This window comes from Psammomys obesus, unplaced genomic scaffold, assembly GCF_907164565.1.
Source record: "Psammomys obesus unplaced genomic scaffold, mPsaObe1.curated_primary_1811, whole genome shotgun sequence".
Lineage (NCBI taxonomy): Eukaryota > Metazoa > Chordata > Mammalia > Rodentia > Muridae > Psammomys > Psammomys obesus.
This window is the reverse complement of record NW_026596443.1, coordinates 1,883,334-1,894,659: the sequence shown is the minus strand read 5'-3', so window position 1 is coordinate 1,894,659 and position 11,326 is coordinate 1,883,334. Positions and strand designations below refer to the sequence as shown.

At 40.2% G+C, this 11,326-nt stretch overlaps 2 protein-coding genes across 3 annotated transcripts; both read left to right on the top strand.

The window, feature by feature from the left end:
• Positions 1-247: 247 nt before the first annotated feature.
• On the top strand, positions 248-9,688 carry Zbed6 (zinc finger BED-type containing 6). 2 transcript variants are annotated; one of them, XM_055598176.1, is made up of 4 exons: positions 248-4,218; positions 6,224-6,277; positions 7,617-7,676; positions 9,520-9,688. In XM_055598176.1, exons 1-3 carry the CDS (start codon positions 2,019-2,021, stop codon positions 7,673-7,675), a joined length of 2,313 nt encoding a protein of 770 aa, XP_055454151.1. In that variant the 5' UTR covers positions 248-2,018; the 3' UTR covers position 7,676; positions 9,520-9,688. The 2 variants fall into 2 exon arrangements, with proteins under 2 accessions (XP_055454151.1, XP_055454150.1); XM_055598175.1 differs by lacking the exons at positions 6,224-6,277; positions 7,617-7,676; positions 9,520-9,688 and having other exon boundaries at positions 248-4,961.
• LOC129669794 (uncharacterized) lies at positions 4,982-6,974 on the top strand. Its single transcript, XM_055598177.1, has one exon. It carries the CDS (start codon positions 6,729-6,731, stop codon positions 6,825-6,827), a length of 99 nt encoding a protein of 32 aa, XP_055454152.1. The 5' UTR covers positions 4,982-6,728; the 3' UTR covers positions 6,828-6,974.
• Positions 9,689-11,326: the final 1,638 nt, after the last annotated feature.

Below are 11,326 nucleotides of genomic sequence, written 5' to 3'. Positions count from 1 at the left end.
CTTATTTCCCTGATTTTACAACAAAACAAAACTTTCGCGAAGAATAATTTTCAGAGAAGTATCCGGGTCCAGAGAAAGTCACACCCTAGCGTCTCCGTGGCACGTGACCCTATGACCCAAGAAGCCATCTTAAGGCTCGCCTCATAGAGGAAACTACAACTCCCAGAATGCCTGCGCTTTGCGTCGTGCTGGCACTTTTACTGGCCCAGCCTTAGAGCCGAACCTGTAGCCGGGCGCCATCTTTGACGCTGGCAGTCTCGGATTTCTGCTTGTTCTGCTGCTGTGAGGACGGCTGGCGACCGCGGCTAAGAAAAGAGAAAGACGTGGCAACACGCGGGAGTCAGAGACTGTGTCATCGGTTCGGTAAAGTTTCTGTTCTCTGGTAACTAGACCCGTTTTTTGATTCCCGGGTGACTTGGGACCTGGGAGGGAGGAGAGGGCGAGGGGAGACCACTCCCCTCGCCTGAGTTTCGGCCTAGCCCGGGAAGTCCGAGCCGGGCCCATCAGCTCGGCAGCTACCGGGACTCCCGCCCGCGGCCCTGGCCTGCTGGGCTCCTAGCCAGACTCCAGCTCACTTTCCCACCCTCCCCGCCCCCACCCGCTCCACCCCCACGGCGCCTGCTCCCTTACTTACCAACCTCTTCCCCTCCCCCCACATCCGGTGTTCCCGAACCAGGATCCGGGGGTAGCCCCCGAAAAGCGACTGTTTCGGACCCCCGGAGGGGAACTGACACTAGGTTGCTTTCTCCCCGGAATTAGTTTTTGGGTTTTTTTTTTTTTGTTTCTTTTTTGTGGTTGTTCCTCCCTAAATCAGAACGAGTGCCTGGGCCCTAGTTTACCCACACTCATTCCTCTCTAGGGTCCTACTACTTTGGAGATTTTCTCATATTCCACATACATAGCCGAATTCTGGTGTCCTCTACCCCGTTCCCCACCCTGATTACTCTCCCACCCCAGCCCTCATCTTCGAAGTCAAGAGCTACAGGGACTCTTCGTTCTTGTGTAGGATTGGTGAAACCGTAATGAAGAACACCCCTTAGACGCCCATAATCGGTGCGGATCCCTATGGGGAAGGCTCGGTTTGTTGACATCTACCAGGCTTTGGTTCTAGACCCTGAGAAGGCGGCTGTGGAGCTAGTGATAGCCATGCTTTTGTAGGGTAAATGTGTTGGTATTGAGGGGAGGGGAGGGGAGGGGATCCCTGGAAAAGGAATGAAAGTGGTTTGAAGCTCATTTTGGTTTGGCTGCTCATAGGATGTCAACTTGTGAGTTTTTACAGGTTGCTTCAGTCTAAATATGAACTCCTGATAGAAACCGTAAACGAAAAATATAGCTTGTTACCTTGTTTTAAAATTTTATTTCCAGATAAATTTTTTTCAGCCACCTACATTTTTCAAAATGTCAGAACAGAAAGAACACAACTAGCGTTTACTGCTATGTATGTGGAATCTGATTTAGCTTTCCAGAATTGACTTTTGGGGTTGTATTGGGAAATTACAGTCACAAGTGATGACTGTTGAATGATGCACTATGTTTAAGTGAAATTTCCTGAAAATAACCTCAGAGTTAAGGGGAAGTCAATGTTGTTGTCATGTGGATTCACGAAAAGTACGTATTTTAAGAACTGAAGGCATGTCCAGCAGATGAAGTTCTTGATACAGCAGCAAGAACATGAACCTGCAGTTTGGAAGACTTGACTTTTAGCTGCTACAGGTTCCATGACTGTGGGAAAATGGGCCCCAGTTCTTTTTTCTATAACATGAGGACACTGGACTATTTGAATCCAGAAAGTTAAAAGGACTCCTAAAGCCCTGCAAGACAGAGTTTGGGAATGTTCTCCATTGCTGTAATTTTTCCTCCAAAAATAACCTGGCTTGGAAGTCATTGGTTGAAAGGGAATTTGACTCCCCGTAGAGCTTGGAGGAAAGGTAATACAAGTAGAGAGTGGCAGCTGTGTTTCTGCTGGAGTAGGAGACCCACCATAGGGTTCTGGTCTGGGTTTTGGAGACATAAAGAGAATGAGTGTATGTACTTTAAATGTACCAGTTTCCTCGATCTCTCCTGGCAGAAGATGCAGTACTTTCAGTGATGCTGGGATTCTGGGATGTGTTTCTATTAATTCAAATGTAGACGAAGACGATGTGGTAGAGGGAAAGATGGTGGCAGAAGGAGTGAATAAAGAGACAAAATTGCCTTCTAAAAAGAAAAGAAAGAAGGGCTTGCGAATAAAGGGGAAAAGGCGCCGAAAAAAATTAATTCTTGCCAAAAAGTTTACTAAGGATCTGGGGTCTGGGAAACCTATTGCAGATGCTCCTGCTTTGTTAGCTTCCAGCGCCCCTGAGCAAGATGAAGAAAGTCTTTTTGAGAGCAATATAGAAAAGCAGATCTATCTACCTAGTACCAGAGCCAAGACCTCCATCGTTTGGCACTTTTTTCATGTTGACCCCCAATATACCTGGAGAGCTATTTGTAACCTGTGTGAAAAAAGTGTCAGCAGGGGGAAGCCAGGCAGCCATCTCGGCACATCTACTCTTCAACGACATCTGCAGGCAAGGCATTCTCCTCACTGGACCAGAGCCAATAAGTTTGGAGTCACTAATGGGGAGGAGGACTTTACCTTGGATTTATCTTTGTCTCCTTCTTCTCCTGGAAGCAATGCAAGCTTTGAGTATATTCCTACCGATTCGTTAGAGGAAAACAGAATGGGTAAGAAACGTGATAAATCAGCATCTGATGCCCTGAGGGCAAAAAGAGGGAGATTTCTCATCAAAAGTAACATTGTCAAGCATGCCTTAATTCCTGGAACCAGGGCCAAGACATCTGCAGTTTGGAATTTTTTTTATACTGATCCTCAGCACATCTCAAGAGCTGTGTGTAACATATGTAAAAGAAGTGTGAGCCGGGGGAGGCCAGGTTCTCACTTAGGAACATCAACGCTGCAACGACACCTTCAGGCTACACATCCCATCCATTGGGCTGTTGCCAACAAAGACAGTGGTGCTATTGGAAATGGGTTAGATGAGACCGAGACAGAGAGCAGTGAGCTCTTAAATGATACTGTGCATGGAGAGAAGTCATCAGGCAGCCAAGATTTAACAGCTGAGGACCTTAGTGACTCTGATACAGATGGACCTCCTATTTTAGAGGTTGAAAATAGATCTGAGAGTCCTATTCCTGTTGCAGAGCAAGATACTGTGGTGCATACACAAGAGAGAGAAACACATAGTGAAAATGCAGCTTCGAGTCAAATAAGTCAGGCAGTTATTCAAATGATTGTGGAGGATATGCATCCTTACAACTATTTCTCAACCCCAGCTTTCCAAAGGTTTCTACAGATTGTTGCTCCTGACTATAGATTGCCGTCAGAGACTTACTTTTTCACCAAAGCTGTACCTCAGTTATATGATTCTGTTAGAGAAAAAATCTTCTTAACTTTAGAGAATGTTCAGAGCCAAAAGATCCATCTGACTGTTGACATATGGACCCATGACCCTTCCACTGACTACTTCATTGTGACTGTACACTGGGTCTCTTTGGAAACCGCGTCTCCCAATAATAGTGGGGCTCCCAACTTCAGAAAGTGGGCAGTGCTTTGTGTTACAGGGTTAGCCAAAGACTGTTTGATAACTAACATTTTACAAGAATTAAATGACCAGATTGGTCTGTGGCTTTCTCCTAATTTCCTCATCCCCAGCTTCATTGTTTCTGACAATTCTTCTAATGTGGTTCATGCAATCAAAGGCGGTGGTTTTACCCATGTGCCATGCTTCCTACATTGTTTAAATCTAGTCATTCAGGACTTCTTCTGTGAGCACAAAAGCATTGAGAATATGTTAGTGGCTGCTAGAAAAACCTGTCATCATTTTAGCCATTCAGTCAAAGCCCGCCAGATACTGCAAGAGTTCCAAAATGATCACCAGCTTCCATGGAAGAATCTGAAGCAGGATGAAACTGGCCACTGGATTTCTACCTTTTGTATGTTAAAATGGCTTTTAGAACATTGCTACTCCGTTCACCATAGTCTGGGTAGAGCCAGTGGAGTGGTGCTCACCTCCCTTCAGTGGACTCTGATGACATACGTCTGTGATATTCTTAAACCATTTGCGGAGGCCACCCAGAAAGTGAGTGTAAAGACAACAGGACTGAATCAGGTGCTACCTCTAATCCATCATCTCCTCTTTTCCCTGCAGAGACTCAGGGAAGATTTTCAAGTCAGAGGTATTACTCAGGCCCTCAATCTGGTGGACAGTTTATCTTTGAAACTTGAAACTGATTCCCTACTAAGTGCCATGCTGAAATCCAAGCATTGTATCTTGGCTACTTTGTTAGATCCTTGTTTTAAGAACAGTTTGGAAGACTTTTTTCCTCAAGGTGCTGATTTAGAAACTTACAAACAGATCCTTGCAGAAGAGGTTTGTAATTATATGGAATCTTTGCCTGGGGCCTGCCAAATTGCAAGCTCAGAAGCATCTGGCCCTTTAGTTAGATTAGGAGCAGATTCATTTACTTCCATAAAAGAAGGCACCTCCAATTCAGGTTCTATGGCTGGCTCAGCCATAGACAGTGCTGCTGTTGGGAGCAGAAGCCTGTTCCCCTCTGCTGCAGCAGTAGTGGACGAATACTTCAAAGAGAAGTATTCAGAGCTCTCAGGAGGTGATGACCCCTTGGTTTACTGGCAGAGGAAGGTGAGCATATGGCCAGCTTTGACCCAAGTTGCCGTTCAGTATCTGAGTTGCCCCATGTGTAGTTGGCAATCTGAATGCATGTTTACCACAAATAGCCACTTTCATCCAAAGCAGATCATGAACATGGACTTTGATAATATAGAACAGCTCATATTTCTGAAAATGAACTTGGAGAATGTTAACTATGACTATTCTACATTGATTCTGAGCTGGGACCCTGAAAATAAGGCTGTTCAGAACAATGAAAAAGAAGTATTACCCTAATTTTTCCTTTTTCTCCTTAAAATGGGCAGCTTTTGCTATTTTGCTATATCTCACTGCTACTGTTGCTACATGTAGTCACATTATTTATTCTTTAAAAAATAGTTGGATGTGGTCATGGTGCCTGTAGTCCTGGCTATTTGAGACACTACAGCTGGATTAGAACTTTTAACAATGAGTTTGAAACCAGCCTGACAACATATTAAGATTCTGTCTTACAAAAATGAAAAACCTCGGGAAATACAAAAAGACTGAAAACTGCAGAGGCAATCTAACGATGATAAAATGAAGGTTACCTTTGAAGATTTCACAGTTATAGAGCTCAGGGTAGCTAACATCTATCAAAGGGGCACTTGTTTCACCTGAGAGAGAAGGTAGTATTAATGAGAAAATACAGTGCAGCTTTGAACGGCTTAGGGATTTTCTGGTTAGTAGATTGAACTAGTCATTGATATGAATAAAAAAATTGTTCCATCATGGAAAATTTGGATACTCTGAAGTCAGTGATTTGTTTAAGTATAGTGATTCAGGACTTCTATGTGCACAAAGGCTTTGAGAATGTGTTAGTGGCTGCACTGACATATTCTTTCCTTCCCTATTTTTTAATTTCTTTAAACCCCCCTGACCCAGCTTGACAGAATGAAAACCCACAAAATTATTTCATATTTGGAAATTTACAATTACCTCGTACTGGTCGGTTTACGATGTCAGATTACTGGGTATGATAGAATTGTCCTTAGTATTTAGGATTGAGGATGTATAAAAGGGAACATTACAAAACAATTAGAAAAATTACTTTTGATCTTTGAGTTACCTTTTATAATGTAGTACAAAAACAAGTGTTATATAAGGTGTCTTTGAATAACTTGTTAGTAAGGAACATGAGATGCTTATAAAATCAATAAACATTGACTGGAATGTAGCCTACAAGCCTTGGGAACATGGCAAACCCAGCATGAGTTTCTAGAGAATATTTCTATAGTTTGTTCATTTTTTTTTTTTTTTTTTAAGAGTACATTCTGGTCCATAGCATGGTATTCCTAACTATGAAATTTGGGCCATTGTATTCTTAATAAGCAGTCACTATTTTCCTGTATTAGGCATCGTTGCTGCAGTGAGTGAATGGTCTCAGAGGCCCTTTAGGCTCCTTTCCGCTCATGAGTCTGTTTCTGTGACTGAGTGGGAGGCCAGAAAATGATGACTTTTATTAAGTCTATTAGATGTTTCAGGCTGAATAACTAATGTAAGATCCCAATTTTTCCTTTTTTTCATTTTAGATTTGGGGATATTCCCTGCCCAAAAAATTCCTGGAAAATTGACTAGTATTAAGTGTGAGTAAAAGGTGTCCACTTTTTTTAAAGTCTTGATTTTAGTTTTGTCTTGGATAGTATTTGGCAAGATTTAGCCTAGAAAGTATGTAGTGTTTATTACATAAGAATCAAATGACTTTGTTACTGGGCTGCTTTTGAAACTCATTTCTGTATATCAAAATAACTTAATTTTTTACTTAACTTAATTAAAAAAAATTTAATTCTTAAATGGTAAATAAATGTACCATTCATTGTGAGTGAAATTTCATCTCCCCCCAAAATTTACCCTTTTACCAACTGGAGTGAAGTCTTTAGCTCTAACCATCAATAGTAAAGAATTTGGAACTAGTGTATCAGCAAGCCATTGCAGGGCCAGCGTTGAAGAATGCCGTGCCAGTGATGCTTGTGTTGCTAGAAAGGAAGAAAACTAGCTTCCTTTGGCGTCTCTGTGCGTTGCCCGAGCTGGTTCAGAATGGCTCTACTGCTGCTCTGCCTTCCTCAGCTCTCTGCCCCACTCTGTAATTACTCTGTAACTATACACTTCTACCTTTTTTGGTTAAACCCTCCCTGATAATGGTTGTTATACATACCATATACCTTGACATATATATCAATACATCCATATATATATGGGTTTCTCTTCATCTTGATTTTGTGGCTGGGTAAAATTTAGTAACGTTAACTTCATGGTACTTTGGTATAAGAGTAAGTTCACTATTTTTATATTGAACTCAAATCTGAAGGCTTTTATATTATATTTTAAAAGGATAATTACCCAAATGTTTTATTTCTATACATTTGTGTGTGTGTATAAGCCTGTTCGTATATATGTATATGCATATTACACATAAAACACTTTATATTTTTACATACAGTATGCTTTTATTATACAGATAATAAAGATGGGGGAAGGTTTCTGTTTTTTTTCTTAATAGGTGAAGAAATCTTGAAGACCAGAAATTGGATCTTATTGAATTTTGGTGGTGTTTTTTTTTTTTTGTTGTTGTTTTTGCTTTTTTTTTTTTCAATTTTTTTTATCTTTTTATTTTCAAATTATATTGCTCAGCAATGGAAGATGGATTCTTTTTTTTTTTTTTAATTCTTTGACTCTCAAGTTCATCTTTAAATGAACTTTTTTGTTGGTTTTTGAGGAGATAACTTTTGCTAGTTGTCTCCAGTCTGACAGAGGTTATGCAAATGGACTTAATCTTCCAGGAGTTGGGAGATGTTTTAAAGCTGTTTTAAAAACACGTCCTGTGTTTCAATTGTGGCTGAGAGGTTTCCTTGGCAATGTGAGGAAGAAAATTCTTTCTACCTCATTATTATTAATTCATGGATTGAGTGTTGGTTCGACCTACAGGCGTAATAGCTTGGAACTCAGTGAAGACACAGATGTCCCTGTTGAGAGCAACCAGCTAATGTAAGTGGGGATGGGCGTTCTATCATGAAAGGAGCAAACAGTGTCATTTAAAGCATGCTGGACTAATAGAGTCAAAGCCATTGTCCAGACTTTTTCTCTTGTAAATTTTTTATAAGCCTTTAATTTTTTGGATGGAAACTTAACTTCTTTCTTTCTAGAGCCAAAGTGAAATTCTTTGATTCTGTTTCCTTGAATAAAAAAACATTGTTAATTTGTTACTAAAATAGCTTCTTGTCCATACAATTGGCTTTATTTTGTCTTTTTAGTAGCTATGTAGTATGTATTTCACTGTGTGGATATGCCATAATGTAATGTGTGTCACTAATTGGGAGATAGTGAGGGTTTTGACATAAACAAAAGCCCTGCATCCAGTAACAGTTTGATGCACATGTCTGTGTGAACTTAGAACCTGTTCATTCATAAAATAGTTACCTTACTGTTTACAGAACTTCTTGATTTTATTCTTTTTAGTAAAGATATCAGATCTTTGGCCACTTTGCTGATATGTATTGCTATATAAATGTTTTCTCTTTTCATTACTCTTGTTTTTAACTTTAGTATTATAGGAAAAGTGTTTTTTTTTTTCCTCAGCATATTTAAAAAGATTTCCATTACGTACTGGGGTGATTGAATACTGAATACTGTATATTTAAATGCTGTTTTAGGGTTTGGTTAAGGATTACAGTTATGTAGCGTAACCACTCTGAAGATAGGGAAAAGATGTAAGATGTGTCTTGTCTTTTTGCTAAGTACAGTTCTGAGTTCTGGGTGTTTTAATATAGTATTCTAATACATTTTATTTATTTTGTTTTTGAGTCAGGGTTTCTCTGTGTGTAGCTTTGGTTGTACTGGAATTTACTCTGTAGACCAGGCTGGCCTCAAACTCAGAAGAGATCTACCTTCCTCTCCCTCCCAGTGCTAAGATTAAAGTTGTGCACCACCACCACCAGGATAATATAGTATTCTAATTAAGGATCTGACACTTCCATCACAAGACTTTAAGCAGACTTTTTCTCAAGTGACTGGCTTTATTGTAAATTTCAAACTTTTCTTGCCTTTTTGCATTGCTGATTTGTATAGTTGTTTGTATTTTTATACTTATCTCTGTCAGGTAGAGCATTCCCTTTTCTGTTTTTATATGTGTGTGTGTGTGTGTGTTTGTTTGTTTGCATATGTGTGGGGGTGCATGTAGAGGCCCCAAGGTCATGTTGATCTCACTGACCCAGATCTCACTGATGTGCTGGTCTGGAGACATTCTGGATAGCTAGCTCATTCTGGGATTCTAGGGCTTTCCATAACCCTTACAAAGATGGACCACCTTACCTACATAGCATTTTATGTGGGTTCTGGGGATCCAAACTGTGGCCTTAACCTCTGAACCAGCTCCCCAGCCCTTCTTCCTTTTCTTCTTAAATTACCTTTATTTTTCTCAACTATTGATAGTTGAGTTTATAGTTGCAAACTGCAGGGAGAAGCTTCCCTGGGTATTCTGAATTGAATTCAAGGTATTCATTATTAGGGTGATGAGTTAATTTCCTTAATCCTCTATTGTCCCAATTATAAACTATCCAGGTCTTTTATTCCTAGTCACTGGTTTTGTATTTAATGTGGCTTTTGCATGCTTCATATTCTTCATCTTTTACAGCTTTATTCAGAACTGTTACCTGAATGGGACAAATTACTGTTTGGGGGATGTCTTTTTTTATTTATTGTTTGCTATTTTCAATACTTTTTAGTTAGTTGTTAGATTTGCTGGTTTGCAAGCGCATATTTTGCATACGCCGGATTATTACTCCTTTTTTGTTTGTTTCCAAAAGTTTTTTTTTTTTTTTTTTCTGTCTAGCCCTGACTGTCCTGGAGCTTTGTAGAGGAGGATCACAGACCCACTTATCTCTGCTTCCTGAGGGCTAGAATTAAAGGAATGCACCACCACACCCTGGATTGTTTTTGAGTTTGTTCTAATATCTGTGCTCCTCAAACTCCTCTATATCCTAGAACATGGGAATGGAGTGACGTGGACAGTGAGGAATATTCCTTTGTCTTGAGTAAGCTAGTATTTTACTGTGTGTGTATGTGTGTGTGTGTGAGAGAGAGAGAGAGAGAGAGAAAGTAGCTTACTTGGAGAACGCCTGCCTAATATTGATAAAAGTCATGGGTTGGTTCCAGTACCAGCATAAACCAGCGTGGGGTTGCATGTCTGTGATCCTTGATCATTCAGAAATCTTTAGCCCTTGTCTCAGAAACCAAGTAGAAGGGTAGATGGCCGTTACAGTTCCTTCTAATTTACTGGTAGGGTTTGTTTGGTTTGGAGTGGTTTTGTTTCTTTTATAACATTAAAATGTAGGTAGCAATTTTATTCATTGGTTTGTAGTTTTGTTTTGTCTTTATTGAGACATGAGGTCTCTTGTAGCCCATGTTGGCTTCAAATCAGCATGTAGCTGAGGATAACCTATGTCTTCTTTCTCAGCTTCCCAAGTACTGGGATCACAGGCATGTATTACCACACTTTTTAACACCCCCAAGGTTTCTTTGTATTATGTAAATGTGTGTGTGTAGCACATGTACATTGTAGAGTGTACATTTGTGCACACACTTGAACCTGTGCAGAGGTCAGAGAACCTTGGATGTTGGTCTTGGCTTTCCAGCTTGTTTGCCTCTGTGGCCAGAGAAGATTCCTGGAGTTCTTTTGTCTCCTGGGATTACAGGTTCCTGCCACTGTGACTGGCTTTACTTGGCCTCTGGGAACCTGAATCCAGCTCCTCATGCTTGTGTGAGTGAGTAAGGGCTTTATTCACTGAGAGAGCTGTCTTCTAGCTCTCTGGGCCCAGTCAGAAATAAGTGTTGCATTGTGACTTGTTTTAGTTAGACATCATACTTTTCTTGTTGGTGTTATCATAAGCTTTCTGTTTCAAATCTTACAAAGATGACCAACGATTGTTTTTGTTTGTTTGTTTTTTGAGACAGCCTTGCTGTTCTGGAACTCACTTTGTAGACCAGGCTGGCCTTGAACTCAGCGAAAGCTGCTTCTGCCTTCTGAGTTCTAGGACGTGTGTTGTCGTTGTCACCGTCCTGCTAATTTTGATTTTTTGTTAATGTAATGAGTTTCCTAATATTAAGCCACTCTTAGTTCTGAAATAAGCCTTTCAGGTCACGCAGTGTTGCTCTTGTAACTGTATGATAAGTCACTTATCTAGTGCTTTCCTTTTCATAAGTTTTCTTAAAATTTTTTGAGCTGAATATGATGTGATCCCAGCAATTGGGAAGCAGAGGCAGGATAGAAAGTTTGGTCAGCCTGCGAAACTATATTGAGACCCCACCTCAAACAACATAAACTTTTGAAATATCAGTGTATTGTATGTGACATGGTTTTATTCTTTTTCTACTTTCACTGTTTGTTTGTTTTTTTCTTATTAGTGGTTTTGCTTAAATAGTGCGTTTTTCAAGAATGCATTGAGTACATAACTTTTGTGACTTTTTTTCATGTTTTAAAAACTTCTACATCCTGAGATTTCCGTGAATTGTTTTGAAAGGCTGAGTCTGTGGTCATAGTCTCCTTTAAGATTCAGTGCCTGATATCTGGATTTGGATCTGAGAAGTCTGAGCTTCACTTTGTAGTAGTCTTTGTTCAGAAATCTGCCACTGAGTCAGTT